Below are 23,424 nucleotides of genomic sequence, written 5' to 3' on the forward strand. Positions count from 1 at the left end.
AATTCTCACATTTATGACATGGAGGTGCACACGTAACTGTAGATGCTTTTTTACTTGTATCTCGAGGAAACACATCTATAGTTACGTGCGCACCCCACGTCAAAAATGTGAGAATTGCAGTAAATCCCAATGTCACCCCGGCATGACTCTTTTCAATTTTTTCCATGTATGGTCATCGAGAAGTGGGCTTCAGATGGAAATTTCCTAGAGATAAAATAAAGGAGTGATTACTTGCAGATCACATAGAATCAATTCCAACCTTGCACTTAAAAAATACCCCCTGCATTCTATTGGGATGATTGCACTTCAAAATAATAATAATAATAATTACATTTCTACGTTTTCTAAGAAACAAAGCTCTTCATCCTTGATAAGGACGTAAAAGTGTTCTATCTCTTGGTTGATTGTTTGGAATATTTGGCTCACAAGAAACAATGCAATTTTCAATGGAGAGTTTCAGAAATTATTGAAAAAGTTAATGGCCTCGTCATTGAACTCAAGGAAGTGTTCTCTAAGGCGCCTGTCTCACCTAAAAGAACTTTTGTTCCAGTCGTTTGGTAGATATATATTCTTTTTATTTATTTTACTTATTTCCTATTATTAGTAGATATCCTATTGTTGGTAGGTTTCCTATTTTCTATGTTTCTTATATATAATTTAGTTTTTATGTAACATAACAATTAAGTGATTATTAGAATAAGAAACCCTAGCTTCTCTTGGTTTTCACATGTATCAGAGCCACTATCTTTTGGATTTTGTTCATATTGTTGAAGAACGATTATTTTGAAATTTGTATTTATTGAAGAATATTTTTTTTTTGTGCGTTCGTACAATCATTTTCGCTACCGTTCGTTCGCTTCCGCACGTCTTGATTGGATTCTGGTTTGATTTCACATCTCAGTTTGATTTTGTTATTGTTTAGTGATTATTTGTTAGTTTTCTTTATTTTTTTTTCTCATCATGGCTGGTCGTAAAGATGATTCTCTCTAGTCGATTAATGTGCAATTAGATGGGAAAAATTATTCGTATTGGAATTATGTTATGAAGAATTTTTTGTACGGCAAATCTATGTGGGGTTATGTTACGGGTACAAGAATTCAACCTACAGACAAGACTACTGATAAAATAGAATCGTTGGATGTTTGGGAGGTTGATAATTCGAAGATCATAAAGAGAGAGGGATCATAAATAAGTTGAAAACTTTCCTTGTATTTACCCGATGTGGGATTAAAGAAAGAAGATATGTTTTTACAATTTTCAAAACTAATAAAGTAAAGTAAAACAAAAATGGAAAAAGAAAAAAGTTCTTTTATGTTTCACCAAAACAGAAAATTACAACTTTTTACAAGAAAACATTCAAGAGGTCTTGAGTTCAAAACTTATCCTCAACAATAAATGAAATATTATATGAAAATTAAACTATAAATTTTATAAAAAAATAATTCATAGGGAACTGAGATCATGATTCATTCAAGCTCCTCGATCGCACTAGAAATTATGCTCAGCAGCAATGATTGAGTGACACATTTTCTGGTATTCAATCATGAAATGCATGCAAAAATGTTTGATATAAACCCATGTCATGTTTTTAAGAAAAATATTTTCTTTCAATGAATCAATTAACCCCTTTGTGTAGTTAAAGATCATTTGTTAGATAAACATTCAACTTGAGAATAGTGGATTATAACTACTAGATATGATAATTTGTCATATTTGATTCTTAATTGGGTCTAAAACAGAACTAAATTGGGTTAAAAAATCCTTAATGGGTGACGTAGGTCGCCTTGGAAACTGACCTCCAGAGTGTCTTGCTCAATTATGGTTTTCAACCAAGTCAGAACTAAAAAATCCATGTATTTATATGTATGTGAAACAAAAGCACTTTTGCTAATTAGCATATATTGTTGTAACCTAAACACAGAACAAAATCCGCTAAGCAAAGACAAGAGAATTAAACATGATGGAATTCACACATTAGTAAGAAGCTATAATTGAATACATGACACACTCACCAAACATTTTATAAGCATTTTGAGCAAGACCCAAAATTCTAAAAATAGACACAAATGACAATTACTATACATATGATTGTAATATTAACAGCAACAATAACAAAGATATGATGATCGGGCAACCGTTCAAATTTCAACAATCCACTTTCTCATCACCTCCCCTCCTATAGCTGCCATTTCGACCACCATGATGTGGCCTCCTTGTATTTCAAAGAAATCAATAAAACTCTTTACCTGTTTTATATGACGCCCCCCTCTGACACACGTCCCCTACACTCCCATCAAGAACCGTAGATCATTTGCCTTGGGATACACAAGAAAAATTTATGGTTATGTGTATCTCAAGACAAATGATCTACGATCTTTGATGAGGGCGTGTGTTTAAGGGAGGGGGGGGGGGGGGGTTAAGAAATCATTACACTATAATTTATATTCTTTCCAACATTTTGTCTGATCTAGACATGATTGGTCCAAATCCGATCCAATAAGGTACCAAAATTGGATCCCTATCAGACTGAAATAGATCGGATTTTGGGTCTGATCCGATCTTATATAAATCATTTTTTTTTTAATCATTCACTTATAAAAAAGAGACACCAAAGCCATTCAAAATATTCCGTAAGGCCGAGTTTTCAAAAATATCGGTCAAGTTCTTCAAGATCAATAGCTTCAAACTTGTTTTTCACCTAATCAAAGGGCTTTCAATCTATAATGGAAAACTTGTTCGACATCAAATTTGATATTTAAATTATGATTTTGAGTACTCTAATATATTTAGAGTATGGGAGCTGGCCATTTGTAGCCCATTATCGCTGAAGTTCTCTCTAGCTCTTAAAAAATGAAGCTCAATCCTCTTTAACTCAATTTTTAGATCCGATTGAGAATCTACTTTGGTAAAGTATTTGACCAAATCTACTCGGGTATTAATGGAATTATCAATTCTAAGAAATGGCATTTTACAATCATTTGATATGGGCTCAAAATTTAAACAATTATACGGATACATATTTATGAGATTATTTTTATTACAATTTTTGGACTGCACCTTGAAAAGGCTGCCTACGTACCCAAATATGGATCAAGCTTCACGTAGTTCTATTAGAAAAGAAAAGAAAAAAAAAACAATTGTATAATCATTGTTGTTGGTTTCGCTAGACTGTATCGAACTCTTTGAAATTAATGATGAATTTGGAGAGCTTGAGGAATGGGGTCATGAGTAGAGATTGGAATCTTTGGGATCTTGCACTCAGTCGATATCAATGCAGATTTTGTATTATTGTCGTCTTCATGGATGATTGTGCTGATAAGTTGAAGGAGAACCCGTTCGAGATCATCTCCATTGCTCCATTCATGTACACCCGCCTTCATCAGTTGGTTGTTGTGGATTAGCTCCCAGAGTGGATAATTCTTCCTCGGCATTACTCGATCGTCTTTTGTAAGCTTCAAACTTGGACAGTAATCAGCCTTTCCATCCCCAACGTAGATAAATCGCTTTTTTCCCTCCACAAAAGTAGAAGCTTTGATCCTATCGATTACCAAACCCTATTTTGAAGAAAAAAAAAAAATTAAAACCATGAGGGGAGGAATTTAAGGTTAGTTTTACTAAACAATTAATTTTAATGAATTAAACTAACCAACTAAATTACCTTGCACAAGTTGGGAGGGCAGATATCACAACCATGAGGGGAGGAGATGAAATCATGAAAGGGGAGGATCTTAAGCTTTCCTTCTTCGTCGATGAAGCATGGATTCGTGTTGATCTCCGAAAAACAATTCATCAGATCATGATGCTTCAAGATTGTCTCAATGAAGAATGGATTAGCATCACTCAGAATCCTCAAATCACACCTTAAAAATAATAAAACAAACACATAAGTTAGCATCATTTGTTTTAGCAAAAAAATATTTAGAAATAAAAAGAAAAATAAATTTGAAAAGGGTGAATAAGAAAAATTTACCCTAGATGATGGGCAGATTTAATGGCTGAGATTATCTTAGGATGCAATGGAACCCGCTTCAAGCATTCGGCTATATCTTCGATTGTCCTCCCTATAGAGTGAAGCTCCTTCATCATCCTACCCTAAACAAATTCAAGAACAAGAACAAGAACTCTTTCATTAATAAAACTGCCCATATCATCTCTAGTTAAAAACAAAACTAGATGAATCTAATTAAATTCTTGGTGTAACAACGACGCGAAATCAAATATAATATCAAAATCTAATCCTATATTTTCTGGCTCCTCTGTTCATTTGTTTCGAATCCTCCAAATTAGGATTTGTAGTTTGCCACCCTATAAAGAATCTGATTTGGTTGAGAAATTTCTTGGTGGGCATTTACACTATTTCTACTAATCTTAAAGAAAAAGGCAGTTAAGAGCAAAATCGATGCTCAAAAATACCTAGACCTAAATAGAGTAGAAAGTTTACATCTTAATCCAAGGCGGCTAAGGCAACCTGACTTGAACCCTAGACATGGGGTTGGCTCTAACACCATGTGTGAAAGAACCTCCCACGTTGCCTTCGTTGGACACTGAACTGATGTGACAGTGCACAAATAACCATAAATTTCTTTCCTCGAGATACAAATAAAGAAATCTATGATTCTTTATGCACTACCACAGTGTTGAACACAGTGTCCGAAGGCAGTTCAACATTTTCCTATGTTAAAACCTAAATTAGTGGCCCACTTTATGGCGACCTAACTTGAACCCTAGACATAGGGTTTGGCTCTAACACCATATGTTAAAATCCAAATCAATGCTCCAAAAATACCTAGGAATTAATGCAGTGAAAAGTTTTAAGTCTTATGTCAAATCCTAACAAAGACCTAGGTCAAGGGTATGTCATCAATTTAAAAACATTGGGTATCTCTGATATTTACTAAAAATGGGAAGGGATTTGATGTTTTCTAAGAACTAAAATGTAAGAAAATTTCAGCTTAATATATTTATATATAAAGTTATAGAAATAGAAGTTACCATTAAAATGTTCAGAGGCATGGTAGGGAGAAGTTGATTGAACAACTTTGTCGCACCTAACTCGTCAACCACCCAATAATCGCTATCGCAATCGATTATTGTATCATCGAAATCAAAAACCACCACTAATCCAGCCATTGAGAGAGAATATTTGATTTCTAAACCTGTTTTTCTAAGATTGAAAATGTAGATTTCGGTAACTTCTCACCAAAATAAATATTTACTTGTTGGCCTAGAAGCTATTTATGTGCCTCGTTGGTTAGATGACTTACTTAGAGCACGAGAAGGATTAGTATTATGTGACGTCACATATATACACTGTCATTATCTTAGTCCGAGTTTGATGCGAAGTTACGAACATCAGCCACATCAGGAATGTAAATCAATGCATCCACACAATCTTTTAAATATACCCTTTACAATTTGAAATTTTTTATACACCCCTATAAATAGAAAATGACCTAGGTATCCTCATCTTCATTCATAAACCAAAAACCCTCTCATTTATTTCTTTTTTTCCAAAGTCAATCATCTTCCACCTAAATATTCAATCTACTTCAACTTTCAAGTTAAAATGAGATGATGGATTGAAGCTAAGGATGAATATATAGAAAAAAAAAAAAATTAGAGTAAATTATTAAAATGGAGCAAGAAAATTCCAAAAAAAAAAAAAAACCCCTAAAGGTGCGCTATTCGATCAAGTAATTTATCATTTTGGAAAATAAATTTTTGTACCAAAAAGGTAAAAAATAAAATCAACCGTAATTTTTCAATTTTTTTTGTACAAAAAATGTCCATTTCTCTTTCTGAAACCTTTTTACCAATTTTACCCTTTACATTTTATCAAAACTCAACTCTTTTATATAATGGTAGCTAACAAAGCTAGGAAAGTATAAATGTAATTGGAATATATATTAAAAGAAGAGTAATTAAGTGATTTTAATATGAAGTTAAAAAGGGTATATTGAGTATGAAAATTAGAAAAAAAAAATACTATTCATTTTATTTCTTAACATTTTGGTAAAAAAAATTTGCTTATGAAAACAATAAATTACTTTACTGTTTTTGAAACTAATTTGATTAGTGCATCATTTTTGGAAATTTTCAATTTTCTGTGCATGTTTTGGTAAATCAGTCAAAAATTGACCAGTTAAAGAAATTGAGGATAACTGAATTTGAAAACAAATCAAGGGTATTTTCCACCTTAACCATACTTCTCCAAAAATTTAATTAATGTTTGGAATATTAATGCAGATTGAACATTAAAAGTTGAAGATAATTGGTTTTAATAATGAAAAATCAAGTATAAAGATAAAAGATTTTGAGATAAAAGAAAAGGTGTTGATGAAGATGAGGATATATATGTCATTTTCTATTAATTGGGGCATCCAAAATATTTCCTAATTCCCCAAGGTTTAAAATGCCCCTTAATGCATGATTTCAAACAATTTGAACTCGACTGTACTAATCTTCTTTAGTTTGTTAAAATTAGGGTTGTCAATAGATGCTTATCGATTCAGATACAACAATATCCGAATTCAAAACCGACGGATGTTCTAAAACTCTATCCAAATTCGAATCCGATTATCCTACTGGATATCGGATAATATTCGATTATAATTCGAATAATTTGTATATATAAAAAAAAACATAATTTTTCCTTATCCAACTGATTTTTCTTATTAAAAAACAACCTATTATATATTATACTATTTATATAATAAATTAATCAAATAAAATAATATATATTATTTTATTTTATATAAAAAATAAATTAAATAAAATAATATATATTATATATTATTTCAAATTGGATATTATCAGATTCGAAATGTTAATATCCGAATCTGTAGCCGATAAGGATTTGAATATATAAAACTATCTGAATTAGAATCCAATATCTAAAATTTTTGAATAATATCCGATTTTTTGACTATCCATTGACACCCCTTGATTCATGAACATGTGGAGATTAGATGTAATATTCAAAAACCATTTAATCAATTTGTTAAATTACAAATAAGCCCCTTTTGATACATAGGCCTTTGCACATGCCAACTTCTGGACAACTATGCAACAAATGCATGGCAATCAATGTACTAAAAATAAGAAACCTATTACATATGTTAGTTTTAATTTTTATTGATTTCGACACTAATACTAAAATAGATTATCTTAGGGGTGCAACTTGATCCGGTTCAAATTGAGAACTAAACCAAACCAAACTGATCTTAATTCAATTTTGTTCTATTGGCATTTTGATTCAATTCTGATTTTTATTTAGTTGTTGGATTGATTCCAATTTAACCTCAACCCGAACTAAGTTGTCTCCAAGATTATCTTAAGATGGAGTACAAGAAGCAAGTTATTTATACCAAGCATTCTTCTTAGGATTGGATCTCAGATCAACTAATAATCATTGCCTTAGTAATCTATTGCCTCACTAATGAGCTAATCAGACGCGAGCCCCTCCTCATTGGATTCTTCTTTTCAATTGAAATAGATAAACATAATCTCACAAGAAACTTGATACTGAAAACAATTAAATTTAGATACCAAAATACCCTAAATGATAACTTATTATATACAAAGAGTTTGTTTATAATCCATCACTAAAACATGTTATACCTACCCTTTGACATCGTCGCATAAAATGTGCATTTTTTTTTTTTTTTTTCTGTTTGACAAACAAGATTAGTGCTTAGTAATTAGTCGATTGAAAAGGCGGATTCTCAACCCAAGGTCATGAAGTCATGACATCAACAATGACAAACTTAAACCTACCATTTTTTCTAGGAGTCTTGTAACGCGTGGCACGTTAAAATGTAATAAATACACTTTGAGAATTAGATTTTGTTCTGAAAATGCTCTTAAAAAAATTATTTATCACCAAAACACCCTAAGATTCCAATTTCCAAAGTGTATTTATCGCACTTTAACGTGTGCCCTTAAGGCACAAGTTAACTAAACCCTTTTTTCTAGATTATTAAATAGATTAGTGGCTTGTGATTAGTAGGTGAAGATGGAATTTGAACTAAACCAACTCATTAAGCTTGCAGATTCATGCAATTCACAATTAATGTTTTGGTCACATGAAAAGTTGTACCTCTTCATAATCATCTCTAACTTTTATCTAGTTTGATATGAAGGGTCAGACATTTAAGTGGTTAAAGTAGATGAGAAGTTACACTAGTCCAAAACTAATTCGATCAGTTTCACATGAAGGTTCAAATGTCTCAAACAGTTTTTGAGGGAATTGAAGGTTCAAATATTGCTACATTGGATAGGAAGAGAGATCAACACATTGGATGGTTCCCCATTGCATATTGCTCATATCCACCACCTTATCCCAGATGACTTGTCCAATATTTTGAAAATCTCTGACAACTCAACCAGGTTTTGTTGTTTTATTATGTAAAATAATCATTTTTAACAATTTAAGTGATTGTTATTTATATATAAAAATAAAATACAAGAATTTGTTATTGGGCATCTACTAATCCACCTTATAATAGAAAAAAAATTGTTCAAATATATTTTTTTAAATAAAAATATATTATTATAAAAAAGGGTGATTTACCGAAACAAGCATTGAAAATTGCAAATTATCAAAATGACACACTATTCATTTCAATTCCTAAATCGGGAATTTACTGTTTTCGGAATTAAATTTTTTTCGTTATAGTGAGGAAAAAATTCACTGTTTTATAAAACATTTTTTTAACTGTTTTACCAAAATTAAAACTAAGAAAATATTTAATGTTTTGTAGAAGGGAAAACAAAATACTATTCATTTGAAAATTGTAAATATTTTGATGAAAATTTTTAATTCCTAAAACAGTAATTTACCATTTTTTGGAATTAAAATGAATAATGTGCCATTTTGGTAATTCTCTTTATAAAAAAAATGTAAATCAATTTTAAATTTACTTGGCTCGTTTGAGATGAGATGACTCGGACATTTGCTTAAATGATGAAACACCTAAAATTTGCAGTAGTATCAGAACAATAAGCATTTAAGGGTAACATGTTATTGGCTCAAAAATATATGGCATGTGGACATTTTATTGGGTGCCATAAAATGTAGTATAAATGTCTTGTATTCTGTTGCGCTACGCACAGTTGTAGGGGTGCTAGTCGCAAGCTCGAACTTTTAAGGGGTACAAAAATGGCAATTGTGTAATATTTTATTAAGGGTTTTTTTTTTTTTTTTTTTGAAGGTTTCTGTTTTTGGGAGCTTTACATGTTTTGATAACTCTCGGTTATATAAATAGAGATCTGGAGGACTGTAAAACTTACTAGAAAATAATGACTATTCTTGTTCTATTCCATGGACGTAGACACATTGCTGAATCACGTAAATCCTTGTGTTTTGTGTGTTGTGGTATCTTTGCTATTTTGTTTTTTTCACATAAAGGTCGTAAGTGTCCCTGCAAGGTTCATCAATTATAGCTCAAAACCGAAGAAGAGACTGCTTAGACATGTACTCTTTTTTATCTTCACCATTACATACTAGAGAGAATTACCAAAATGGCAAAGTGAAATTTGAAAATTACTAAAAATGGCACACTCATCATTTTAATTCCAAAAACAATAAATTACAGTTTTTGGAATTAATTTTTTTTTACTAAAACGGTAAATGAAATGAATAGGATTCTTGGTTGAATTACCATTTGGTGAGCTGAATTCGACGGATTTACAATTCCGGCTCATTGTTCATTTTAATTACCAAAACATGAATAGTAACAAATTCGGAGGTTTGAAAGTGACTATTTCGCAGGTTTATAGCGAAACCTACGAGATAGTCACTTTCAAACCTCCAAATTCGTTACCGCTCACGTTTTGGTAATTAAAATGAACAGTGAGCCGGAATCGTAAATTCATCAAAAGTTGATCACTTTTTCATAAATATCCCTAAATACTTTCTTTGTTTTAGTTTCAATAAAACAGTTGAAACAAGTTATGTTTTTTAAAACAGTGAAGTTTTTCTTCACTTCAGGGCAAGTGTTTTAGTTTCAATTTTCAGTGCAAGTTTTGGTACCTATCTCATGACTACTAATCAAAATTTTAAATAATTAAAGTATTCCTTAGTGTTTCAAATCAAATTAGAACACAATTTTATCTTTTAAAAACATATAGTCATTTTGATAGAACTTAATAAACATAACCAAAACAAGGAATGTGGAGTGTAACTTTGGTAATATGGTGCACTTGAGGTTCACACTCACAAGTCACAATGTGTACTCCATGGCATGCAATGCATCATGTGATAAGGAATAAACCAAAAGTTGATCGGTTGGTTCCCACCACAAAGATAAAAAAGAAGATTTTAGAAGGAAAAAAAAAAGTCAAAAATGTTGATCTCCCACCATAATAGAATCCCATCTATGATATTGCTGTTTTTCCATCTTCATCCATTTGTTTCTACCTCCTCTCACTATTCCAAGTATGGCTGAAGCACTCGTTTCCATTATCTCGGAGCAATTGAGCTCCATCATCCAACAAGAGATCGAACAAGAGGTGAGACTTGTGGTGGGTGTTCGAAAAGATGTTAGACAGCTAACAAAAACACTCAAAACCATCCAAGATGTGCTTGAAGATGCTGAAGAGAAACAAGTAAAAAACAAAGCAGTTAAGGATTGGTTAGAAGAACTTAGAAGCATTGCCTACAACATGGAGGATGTGTTGGACGAATGGAACAACGAAATTCTCAGATCAGAAATTGATGGAGTTGAGAATACTTGTAATAGAAAGAAGAAGGTGTGCTCTTCTTTGTTCTCTCCTTGCAACTGCTTTAGTCAAGTTTATTTGCGTCATGATATTGGTCATAAGATAAAAGAAATAAAAGACAGACTAGATGTGATTGCAGTTGAGAAGGATCAGCTCCAACTTATTGATAATAGGAGGGTTGAGGAACCACCACGACAAATGACTAGCTCTGTGATTGATGTATTAGACATAGGCGGCCATACCATGGACAAAAGTATTATAATGAGTAAGGTGTTGAGCGAAAGTAGTTGACAAGAAATTGATGTCCCTGTCATCTCCATACATGGAATGGGGGGAATTGGTAAGACTACTCTAGCCCAAGCAATGTTCAATGATGAGAAGGTAAAGAGTTTTTTCGAGAAGAGAATGTAGGTATGTGTATTTGAGCCTTTCGATTTAATAAGGTTTGCCAAAGCCATTATTGAAGCCATGGGTGAAAATGTCTCTAATGTCATTGAATGGGATCCATGTCTCTAATGTCATTGAATGGGATCCTTCGCATCAACACTTGTGCAACTCTGTTCGAGGAAAGCAGTTTCTACTCATGCTGGATGACGTGTGGACAGATGATCACAACAAGTGGAGCCCGTTGAAGCTTTCTCTTAATGGTGGTGCACAAGGGATTCGAATTGTGGTTACCACACGTAGTGAGAGAGTTTCAATGATAATGGGTTCGACTTACACACATAATCCAGGTCAATTGTCTGAAGATGATTGCTGGTTATTATGTAGTCGTATTGCTTTTCAGGGAAGGAAAATAGAAGAGTGTGAGAAGTTGCAAGAAATCACAAAAAAGTGCAAGGGTGTGCCTCTTTTCACAAAGACTTTAAGAAGTCTTATGACCTTTAAGAGAACCAGGCAAGATTGGCAAGACGTTTTGGAAAGTGATATCTGGGAACTACCACAGATTGAAAACGGTGTCTTACCTGCTCTACTGTTGAGTTATTATGCTTTACCTTCACATTTGAAACGTTGTTTCACATATTGCGCTATCTTTCCAAAAGATTTCAGGATAGAAAAAGCTGAGGTAACGAAGTTATGGATGGCACAAGGTGTCCTTAGCGCCACTGGAAGAAGAGAGTTGGAAGTAGTGGGTGCAGAATATTTTGATAATCTAGTGATGCACTCATTTTTCCAAAATTTAGGAAGGGATGGTGATGGAAACATAATTTACTACAATATGCATGATATTGTTCATGATTTCACCGAATATCTCACAAAGACTGAATGTTTTATCATGGATGGAAATAACACATAATTAAACATCAGTTGCAAGGTCCGTCATTTAAGTATTGTACAGTCTACGGATTTAGATTCCACTCTTCGGTCCATTTACCAGGCAACGAAACTATGCACTCTGAACCTCCATGGGCGGACATCAAAATCTCCTATGGTACTTTCTAATTTATTTGGTCAATTGACATGTCTTAAAGCACTATCTTGGTGCAATTGGTGTCTAGAAGAACTGACAAATGGGATTGAGAAGTTGATACATCTAAGATACATTGACTTGTCTTGGACAAGTTTGAAGGAATTGCCTGAAGAGATGAGTAAATTGCACAATTTGCAGACTTTGAAGCTTAACCCATTGTATTAGACTGTGTATACTGCCTCAAGGGATTGGGAAAATGATTAACTTGAGACAGCTTGAAATTAAAGGCATGAATGCACTAAGGTACTTGCCACAAGGAATTGGGAGATTAAGCTCTCTTCGAACAGTGTCAAAGTTCATTGTGGGCGATATTAACGAAGAATAATGCAAGATTGGAGAACTAGGAGATCTCAAACTCCTCCAAGGGGACCTAGAAATAAGAGGGTGGAGAAGAGTGACAGATATAAATGAGGCTAATGAAGCAAAGTTAAAGAATAAGCAGTATCTCCATGGTCTGGGTTTGAGCTTTGAGGGTTGTGAGTTGGGAAACATGGGAGAAGGCGAGATAAAGAGGATTGAGGGTGTGCTGGAAGAGCTCCAACCCATCAAAACTTGGAGGAAGTGCATATAAAAATGTACAATGGTTCTAAGTTCCCTAATTAGATGGCAGATTTGGGGAAGTTTCAATTTCTTCAGAAACTCATTCCCAAGTACATTGAAGGGGTTAAATTCATGAGTCAGCTGTTTGTGACAATCCCCCCAGGATTGAAAGAACTTGATTTCAGTTGTTTGAAATAACTTGGAGGAGTGGGATTTGCGGGTAGAAGATGGAGTGATTATGCAAGGTCTCAAAAAAGTAAGCCATAGTGCATTCCCACAATTGAGGGATTTTAGTTTGAGTCATATGGATGAGGGAAGATGAAGAAAATGCTGCTGGAAGTGGAGGAGGAAGGGATATAATCATCATCATGCCACATTTCCACAAATTAGAGCTTCTTGATTGCCCCGAGTTAAAGGAGCTGCCTCACCACATCTTCTCGGTTACACTAAGGAGATTGTCCATTGGTTATTGCCCAAAATCACTTGGACACCATGCCTTCCTCCACTCCTTGAAGTGTTGTATTTTACAGGGGATGTAGGTGTTCTTTCAAGGTCATTGCCCACCAACCATAGCAACAACCATCTCAAGTCTCTAGTGATCAATAACTCACCACATTTGTCACTCCCTAAAGGCCTAGCACATCTTACAATGCTCCAAAGTTTGGAAATACGATTCTCTAATTCCTTGATGTCCATATCTTGAGGAGCTGCAACATCTCAGCTCGCTTCAAGAATTGATAATCTTAAGTTGTTCTGTTTTGGGACCACGTTGCTGGAAGGAGGTAGGGGAGTACTGGAGCATCATATCCCACATCCCCAACATCAGCATTAGAGGCATCTTCGGGGATATGATGGTAATTAATTAGTTTATTTTCCATCAACATTTCGATTAATATGCATTAATTTTAACACTGCATAAGATGACAAAAAGCTTCTGTGCGTATGGGATTGGGATGATGTTAAGAGAGATCTCTGATTTGAGCATTGTCGAATTGATCTTCTCAGAATTTTTTTTTTTTTTGCCCAAAAGCAAAACTATAAATAAAAAAAAATAGCTCTACTATTTAAGCCATTGGTCCATCCCACAAATTATCGAGACACTAACAAAGCATTTTATTTTATTTTTATCCTGATTGTCTTTCATTATTATTTGCAGTAAAAGGAGTTGTTTTCATCTGTTGCAATTGACACAAATCAGCCCCACTCTAGGCCTTGCTTGATACATCATAAAATGTTATAAAATGCTAAGTTCTGCAATTACAAGAGCGGAACCCTGTTTTTCATGGAAGACCTTCAAGAAGAAAAACATGTAGTAATTCTTGTTCCAAGTTTCATGACTTTTTTACCAACGAATTGTAGAGAGATTAACAAAGCATTCAAAGTATTCTTGCCAAACCACGTAAAGTTTTTATTGTTTCTTTTTATTTTGATATACGTTTTTTTATTGTTATTGTTGTTTCTCACACAAAGGACTGTAATACCACACATCTCAAACTTGGCATGGCAGGGACTCCTTTGGGCTAGAGTTCTCTGTGAGCCTCAGGTGTACCATATATAGTTCAGCAAAGTTGTACCTTGGGCTGGGGTACAGTTCTAATCTTGACAAAGGGTCCAAGCCAACTAAAAACTCGTATTCGGACAAACTTGGTACCATAGACCCACAAAAGGAAGCAAATCAGTTTTAGTTGTTTTATGTAGATTTGATCTAGGAGATCTTTCATGTCCATCTAGAACCTCTCTTGAAAACCTGAAAATGATGCAAATAGCAACACGAAATTACATGCTCTCAAAGGCCACAGGAATCATCACCATATATCGAGGTGGGTGGGACACCATTAACATAATAATAGCAAACCTGATTACGAACATCCGAGTCTGAAGCAGATGAGACAAATGTGATTGCAAATCCTTTGGTAACACACAGACTTGCAATAGAAATTTCTTTTAAAGGGTAACTTGCAATAGAAATTAGTTATTAGTTGGACAGATCCACCACCATAACGACATCACGGATTTAAAAGAGTGATTGAAAGAGTTAAAGGGACTAAAAAAAATAAAGCAGCATCTGCAGGGTCATGCATGTCATAGTTGATAACGATATTGATGCACTCAATGTCAATTGCCCTGTCAACCAAAGCAGTATCTTAGCCTTGCGATGTGTCAACCTATGCAAATTGCATTGTAGTTCAGGAGAAAATATCCATGCATGCCTCATTTATATAAAACAACGCAGGCACTCCAAGATTTCCATTAACTAGTAGAAGAACCATATAAGATTTGCTCAAACTAAACTATGCAGATTACACTTTTACTGAATGAATTCTAAAAAGAAATTTTATACAATAAATCATTCTTTCAATTTTAAATTTATGAAATTAATTTTAGGCCAACCATTCCATCATTTTGAACATAAAAATTCTCTCTGTCTAATGCAACAGGATTCTTTTCCCATCTACTAATTGTAATCCATTTACAATTTAAATAGCAGAACATAGTACATGCTTATATCACCTCAGAACATTAGATCCCAATCCCAGTCTGTCTGATTTGGAATGCTAACGTTACACTTCCTCCCAATTCATTTATTATTCCCCATCGGTAAATCGCACATAATTATGGCTATTGGCCAACAAAGACAGAAGCAGAAACAAATGCCTCACAGAAACAAACAACTCAAAAGAGCATAGGACTTTATATAACACCAGTGACAGCCATGGACTAAGAAATGCACAATGTGAGGTAACGATAATTGGTTTCTTAAAAATGATGTTTGAGGTTCTCCATCAGACATACGGCTTAGATGAGAGAAATGTACAGATTTCCTAGATATCACTACAGGTCTTCAGAGTTTTTGCCTAAATAGTAGCATTGATGAGTAGGTCAGCCACACGGATGGATAGAATGTTAGGGGAATCAGAGGCCAAAGGCATTGATGAACCTCATGTTTGTTTTATGCAAAATAACACTTCGATGCAAGACATGAGCAGATTAGTTACTCAAAAGAGTGGTGAACAAACCCCGTGCAAGTATCAGCAGAACCAGACATGTCAATAGTTGTTAATGATACTGATGCATTCCACTGCCTTCAAAATCTGTCGCCATAAGTGTCCTTGTTTTGCCCTTTTGAAGCCTTTCAACACCTCAACCTGTGCAAACACACCCCATTTCTGTGACATTTCAGAATGGATCAAAATAAATAAGAAGATAGAATCCACACTTTTGGAGTCCAATCCTTCATGTAGATCATTCAACTTGCATTTTTTTTTCCAAGTTCGTCAATTTAGTTATTTTTACTTGTCTCAGACATTTTGGAAGGAAGTGAGATTTGAATGTCAGTGTTAAAGAATGTGAGAATGACTTTTTCCACCAAAAGTTACTCCCACGTTCGATAGGAAGCGAGTTCACCACATTGGATGGACCACCAATGCATAGTGTGCTTACAAAGTTTACTTCATAATTTGGGGGCAACTGAACGAGAAAGTCAATTTGAGTGGTCCATCACGTTAACTTGTCATAGATACTAGGTGATTTCCCCCATATTTTAAAAATATCAGCAGAGTCAAATGAGTTTTGTTGTTTTTTAATAAAAAATAATAAATCTTTAATAATTTAATTGGTTGCTAACTATATATAGAAAAAGATTCCATGATTGCGCATCTAGTAATCCACCTTATAACAGAAAAAAATAATCTCTTAAAGATAGATATATAGTTATAAAAAATTTAGACCAATTTAAAATGGTTTGACTCATTCAAGATGAGATGATATGCTCTTGCAGGAAGAATCCTAAAATGAAAATTTAGACTAATAGTTCGATAAATTTGAAATTGATTTCTAAAGATGGTGCATGATGTAATTCCTAATATGTGCCTGTTTTAGATCTATAAGTTTCGATAACACATTTGCTAATATTCTTCATCTGCATGTTATATAATTCATTTCCAAGTAATTTAATCTCTTGTGTATGCTATAGCAAGTTTTCGGGCTACCTGACATGTGGTTCATCTAAATTTCTGATCTTCTAATGTGATGAAGCTTTTCTCATACCATTAGCTCTTTCTTTCACTTTTCCTGAAGGCACCCATGTTTTAGCTATAACCAATTGGACCCGACTTTGGCTTTCTCAGCATAGTATCCTTATCTTGTGATGAAGAATAACGAAAAGGCTAAGTTGATTGATTGGTTTTCCACAACAAACATAAAGCAGAGTAAAGAATAAAGGAAAAGTTACAAAAGAAAATGTATTCAAATAAAGCACTTTTGGTTTTGGGATTTTGATATATAGAAATATAGAATTGTTCCATTTTTCAAACTCATAGCCTTCATGAGGCCCAGTGCACCATACTGATAGAGATGATTTCGCTCACTACTCGAAAATCTTAAAAAACATAATTTTTTAAACATTCATTATCTGCCAAGAAAATCTAAAAATTGACTCTAATTATGAAAAAATAGGATCTAGGGATTTAAAAAGAAATTAAAATTTTCACTTATCAACAACTCATTAAAAAAATTTCCACACTGTACACAAATGCAACATTAGAAAAAGAAAACAAAAGAGTAAGAAATCCAATATAACATATAAAGTATTTTAACCAATCCAAAAACCGCTTTCTTTTCCTTTTTCTAAAGGCACCCATGTTGATTACTAGATTCCCACAACAAACATAAAGAAGAGTAAAGAATAAAAAAAGCATTTATGAAAAAAGAAACAGCAAAAAAAGTAGGACATTCATCACCCTTCATCTTCATTCATTGGCCTAAGGGCCAAAATCTTCAAAATTCGATGTTTTATTCAAAATAAAGGCCTTACGAGTTTCAAATAGGCCTATGGGCTCACTACAAAGCTTACATAACTTCTAAGACTCTCACCAGCTCACTTCTCAATCCAACCATATCTTACACAACCCAATCCTATGCGTATCAAATCCAACCTAACCCTTAAGGCCATTGGACTTACACGAATCCAAAATCCAACCCAACCAAAACCATTACTCAATACCTAAATCCATAAAATTCAAACCCAAAACCATTCGCCTAACACATTCCTTAAATCACTCCTCCACCCTATCTTACCATTCTTCCAACATATTCCTTAAATCACTCTACAACCCTATCATACTCTACCCCTTACTCTACATCTAACCTACCTTCCACATGTCATTCTCACAACCAAATCCAAGTAAAGATTGGGTTTTCAACGAAAAATCCATGTCTACACAGATAACATAGATCCGCATAATGTTTTAAAAATTGGATTGACAATGGAACCATAATTTTGCTGAACTGAAAGGATAGGGGTCCAACCGAGATTCAAATTGGTCAAATTGATGAGAGACCTATATGATGGGTGTTTAGCTTCATGTCATTTAACTTCCAACGAAGCAATAAAGTTTGACTTTTCAATTGACTCTATTCAAATGTTCACGGTGCCAAATCAATTTGATGGCTTGCAAGTCAACTCAAATAAGTTAAATAAAACATTTATAAATATTTTCTATTATTAATACGTATTTTATAATATAAAAAATATTTATTATTTTGCTCTCCAAGAAAATGTTAAATATAATACCCTGAATTCTAGTTAATTTTTCTGAAACAAATCGATTAATTTTTGAGTTGACTCAATTGAGTTATTGAGTTGACGCTACTTTACCAAGTTGGTTCTATGAGTGAGTTAGAATAAGTTTTGAGCCAAATCACCCAAAAATCCAAACCAAGTGGAGATGGTATCTTTCAACTTAATTATTCAAATGTGCCTCCACCTAATACAGAGACTGTTGGTGTTGACTAAACTAACAGGATAAGCACAAAGACCAGCTAGGAGGATATTAATATAAATATCATATTATAATCCTGACTATTAGATAATTCTCAAAATTTGAAATTAGAATCTCGAGGATAAGCTAGTCAACTTGAAAACAATAAGAATCTTATTGAAGGATTGGTTCCACCGACTAAACATAGATTATAGAATTATAATTGAAGCAGGTGCGCAATCAACTGAGCAAGTAGCAATCAAGAAAGAAATTTAGGGGTGTATTTTTTTATTATCTCCGTAATATTTCTTCCATTAGAAAAAAAAAAAGAAAATTGAATAGTTGACCTAGGCCTTGAATTTGATCCAATTGATCATAAAATAGTCCATCTGGATCCTATGAACCAAGTAGTTGAACTTCTATCGACGCTAAAAGATAGGCGACAGTGTGGTACATTCTCCATGGATTGAATCCAGACTATTAGAATTGCCAGTTTGATCCAAGTCCTATTTGAGAAAGGAATATTATTACTTTTCAGTGCAATAGACATGATTCAAATAAGGTCATTTACATAATTTCTTAAAACTAATTATGGTAGAAAAATAACCTGAGGGATTGGCTCAGTGGCAATTTCAGATTGATAAGCGGTTAATGCCTATAAGTCGTGAGTTCGATACCCAGTGTGAGCATTAATTCCTCAGGGGTCACCCGTGAGGGCGCACCCTCACTTACCTAGGCTATGTGATGTGCGGGCATTACACGTGACCTAGGACTAGTTCTTGGACAAAACCATGGTCTATGGATTGGGTAACGCCCAGATACGGGCCTGGTCCGCTGTCTACAAGGATACCCAGTTACCAAAAAAATAAAAATTATGGTAGAAATTTTTTTATCTTGAAAAACTTTTATTTGTGTTATTGGAACCAATACTATTTCTTTTTACTACTTATGCCTTCAAAATAAATGTGACTAGAAATGTAATTGTTCGTTACTATTATTTTCATTATCACTTGAAATGTAACTATCAATACTGATTTCAGAATGAAGATAATTGTCAACGCTACCATTAATGATGATGTAGGCAAATCCTTTCAATTAAGATAGATATTGGACCCAAGCTCGATGAAAAGTAATATCAGATGGCTCCAAATGACTTCAAAATATGCATGAATTTAATATTTTTATAAGACATGAATCCAACTTGAGCCCACTAAGTTTTTATTAGGGTGCCGTAGACGACTTAAGCTCTTTTCGATATATATATATATATATGGATTATGATCCGTATACACATAAAGCTACTCATAAAGCTACAACGTGTTTTGTCTTATATGGGCAAAAATGTTTGGAATGGGCTGATTTTTTGTGAGGACGATCTCTATGCTGAGGAGATCATCCTTGCCAAAAATCAGCCCATTATGGAATTTCTAGCCCCATGTTTACAAGTTGAAAATTTTTAGACCGTCCAATTTTTGTAAATCACTTTTGATGGGGTTAGAAGTTTTGGAATGAAATGATTTTTTGCAAAGATGATCCCCTCACCATAGAGATCATCCTCAGAAAAAATCAGCCCATTTCAAACCTTTTTAACTATATAAGAAAAAAGCGTTGTAACTTTATATATATATATATATAGGGTCCCGTTCAGCACCCTAAGCTTTACCACACACTTTAACAAACGCGTTTTGTCCTACATGGGTTAGAAGTTTTGGAATGGGCTGATTTTTGGTGAGGACGATCTCTATGGTGAGGAGATCATCCTCACGAAAAATCAGCTCATTCCAAAACTTCTAACCCCATCAAAAATGGTTTACAAAAAATGGACGGTCCACGATTTTTCAACTTGTAAACATGGGGCTAAACATTTTGGAATGGGCTGATTTTTGGGGAGGATGATCTTCTAATCATAGAGATCATCCTCACCAAAAATCAGTCCATTCCAAAACTTCTAACCCATGTAGGGCAACAAAACGTTTGTTAAAGTGTGTGGTAAAGCTTAGGGTGCTGAACATTTCCCATATATATATATTTCTGAAGAAAACTTATTTTTTACCATTACATTTTATTTTTAAGTTTGGGAGTTAGGTGGAAAATTAGTAGCCGTCCAATTTCAAAATGTTGGATTGAGCTCAAAAAGAAAATTGATTTTAATATCTTTGAATTTGAATTTTTCGAAGAAATTTAGAAGGTTCTGGTTTTGGATTACGGAAGCCATCAATTTTAATTTTCACTGTTATTTTTTGTTTTAAATTTAGGAGTACGAAAGCCATCAATTTTAAATACCTACGATCAAGCTTAAAAGTGTTTTTATTTTTAGTCTGAGTTTTCCATGAACTCTAAAAGGCCTTGTTGATTTGATAATCTATGTGAGGCCAACGATCATTAGTAAGATTTAAAATCTTACTAAATTAGTTACGGTAGTATGATTAATAAAGTAAGATTTGTTTAAGTAGCAAACTTACGAACTAAGGGAGTTTTTGTAATAAAATTGCTATAGATAGGTCTGCCTGGTAAATCTCTCAAATCAAAATTTACTTATCTCATATAGAGGGTAAACCTAATCTTGGTGGTTGCTTTACCTACCTCAATGGTGTAGTAAAAAAATAGAGAGATGTCGGTGCAATAGACACCACATGTTAAGATGCAAGGTACAACCTTAAGGTGCAAGACAAGCATAGTTAGTAAATTCACGATTGATTCGCAAATTAGACACGAATTAGACGTATATTACTCTTCCGAATCAGAACTGCCGTTGGATTCAAAGATTCGGATTAATTCGCGGATCTTTGAATTCCAATGACTAAATCGCGACTTGTATGTATATTCCGTAAGTATTTTATTAAAATATGTCGTATTTCCCTATTCTTACTTCAAAACTCAAGACTCGAAAAAAGGGAAAAAACCCCTAAGTTGAAAATTGCCCCCACCGACCCACCATGGAGTTTACTCGTTTACCATCTGTCATCCGGTGAAATTTCCTTCTACTTCGCATTAATAACTTCTTAGAAACGACAAATTCTTTTTTTTTTAATTTAATTAGGTCATGGGACATGATGATTTTTGCATTAACTAGTATATCATGTTTTATATTTTTCATTTACATTGATTATTAGATGGATTAAAACTAAATTTTTAATTGTGAATATATATTTTTTTGGATGAATGTGATTGTGGATTGTTTATTTGTTTACTTAAGATATTTTAATTTAAATATTGATAATTTGATTAGTAGATTAGAATTGTTAGGTCATATCATATGTTATATATATATATATATCCGAATTTTTGAAAGTTTTAAAAATTGTTGGATCCAAATCATTCTCGAACTATTTCCGTATCATATTTTTACTATCTTGCATTTTTTCGCTGAATTTTCGAGCAAACTGATGCATCACTATTCCGAATGGTACCTGATTTATTTGCGTACCGTTTTGTCCATGTCCACCAGATTACCAACTATGAAGACACACCACATGCCACTGAGAGTAGTTTCAAACGTCTCTTTCAAAAAAAATTAAAAATTAAAAAAGGAAAACTGCACTAGTGGCACCCCAACTCTTTCTTGTTACAACCCAATTGCTAAAATTATTTATCATACCCTAATTTAAGATTAAAACTCACCATTCAAATATTAGAGAGGTTTGCCTCAAATTATATCTCAATACTATAAAACATTATAACCGTCGTTCACAATTTTAATAGTTGTTTACAATTATGATTAGGTTCAAATAAAATTTTAAATCCTAAAAATAAAAAAATCCACTCAAAAAAAAAAAAAAAGAATAAGAAGAATGGTGAATCTCCATTTCGTGTGTTTAAAATTTTGAGTCGAGTACACAGTTCATTTGAGTTCCCAAAATATGTATTTGTTATTTTTATAATTTATGAACTTGTGAATTTGACAATTTTAATATTTACAAATTTGTGGATATACAAGTGAATTCATTGATTACAAAAGTCACAAATTCACTCAAATACATGTTTTTGGAATTAAAATGAGCAGGGTATTGAAATTGGAATTTGAACAAAAGTGGTGCACGTTTTAAGGAAAATTCTTTATTTTTAATTAAAGTTTGATGAGTAAAAGTTGGAGTGCCAATAACAACTCTCAAGAAGGAAAAAAAAAAAGATGATGACAACTTTGCTAGACATAATTTAAATAATGGTGATAGAAGTCATATTGTTGACCACGCAATCCAATCCTATTGGAGGATTGCTTGGAAATTTTTTACAGTAGTCTATCCATCTTAATTTCTTTTACCATCCTTATACTTTTTATTAATTAAATACAAATCCAAACACCGTCATTTTCAGTTGAAATAACAAAACACTTATCTTCCTAATGTAGTAAGATTTTAATCCTTACTAAGGGTCATTTTGTTCATATGGATAATCACATCACCAGTCCAACACTACCACAGCCCTCTAAGTTTCATCAAAAACTCAGATCAAAAAAATAAAATTCAAAAAATAATTTTTTTTAGCTTGATGTAAATTTTTGAAAATTACCTAACTTTCAAATAACTCTCAAACTTAAAATTGAAATGTAACGCTGAAAAATAACTATTTTTTTGGGATTTGTAATTTCAAAGTTCATATACTTTTGTCCACTACCATATTGAAGCATCTGATCATGTTTTTGGATGCCACAAGGTGAGCCTAAGGTTACTTGGACACAATAAAGTATTTTAGAGAAGCACTTTTGCTACTAACTTAGTTATAAATTTGAAATCTTACTAAGGGTCGTTGAGCTCAAATGAATTATAAAATTGGCAATCCAATACCAAGGTTTTCGATTATGAAAAAAAAAATCAAAAAAGAAACTTATGTAAAACAAATTATGCTTTTTGAATGAAAATGATTTCCTTGAAAATTCAGATAAAAAATGAAAAAAAGAGGTGTTTTGACATTTTACTATGAAAAATATTTTAA

The 23,424-nt window shown here is 33.1% G+C and overlaps 2 protein-coding genes and 1 pseudogene across 2 annotated transcripts; 2 read left to right on the forward strand and 1 right to left on the reverse strand.

Annotated features, from left to right (window-relative positions):
- Positions 1 to 2,930: 2,930 nt before the first annotated feature.
- LOC147388601 (inorganic pyrophosphatase 2-like) lies at positions 2,931 to 4,399 on the reverse strand. Its single transcript, XM_086419943.1, has 3 exons — positions 3,971 to 4,399; positions 3,659 to 3,860; positions 2,931 to 3,554 (listed from the first exon to the last, which is right to left on the reverse strand). Exons 1-3 carry the CDS (start codon positions 4,084 to 4,086, stop codon positions 3,189 to 3,191), a joined length of 684 nt encoding a protein of 227 aa, XP_086276069.1. The 5' UTR covers positions 4,087 to 4,399; the 3' UTR covers positions 2,931 to 3,188.
- Positions 4,400 to 10,440: 6,041 nt separating this feature from the next.
- LOC147388602 (putative disease resistance protein RGA4) lies at positions 10,441 to 11,013 on the forward strand. The gene has a single exon (XM_086418319.1). The coding sequence runs from the start codon at positions 10,441 to 10,443 to the stop codon at positions 11,011 to 11,013; it is 573 nt and encodes a 190-aa protein (XP_086274445.1).
- A 187-nt stretch (positions 11,014 to 11,200) lies between these two features.
- On the forward strand, positions 11,201 to 12,019 carry LOC147388603 (putative disease resistance protein RGA3 pseudogene; annotated as a pseudogene).
- The last annotated feature ends 11,405 nt before the right edge of the window (positions 12,020 to 23,424 follow it).

Source organism: Akebia trifoliata, chromosome 12 (assembly GCF_017979445.1).
Source record: "Akebia trifoliata isolate Shusen 1 chromosome 12, ASM1797944v1, whole genome shotgun sequence".
NCBI classification, from domain to species: domain Eukaryota; kingdom Viridiplantae; phylum Streptophyta; class Magnoliopsida; order Ranunculales; family Lardizabalaceae; genus Akebia; species Akebia trifoliata.

Bases quoted from the DNA above. Each gene is read 5' to 3' on its own strand.
- LOC147388601 (XM_086419943.1), bottom strand. From the start codon at position 4,086: ATGATGAAGGAGCTTCACTCTATAGGGAGGACAATCGAAGATATAGCC. The intron at 3,861-3,970 runs GTAAATTTTTCT...ATTATTTTTAAG, and splicing joins AAATCTGCCCATCATCTAGG to GTGTGATTTGAGGATTCTGA. The intron at 3,555-3,658 runs GTAATTTAGTTG...TCTTCAAAATAG, and splicing joins GCCCTCCCAACTTGTGCAAG to GGTTTGGTAATCGATAGGAT.
- LOC147388602 (XM_086418319.1), top strand. From the start codon at position 10,441: ATGGCTGAAGCACTCGTTTCCATTATCTCGGAGCAATTGAGCTCCATC.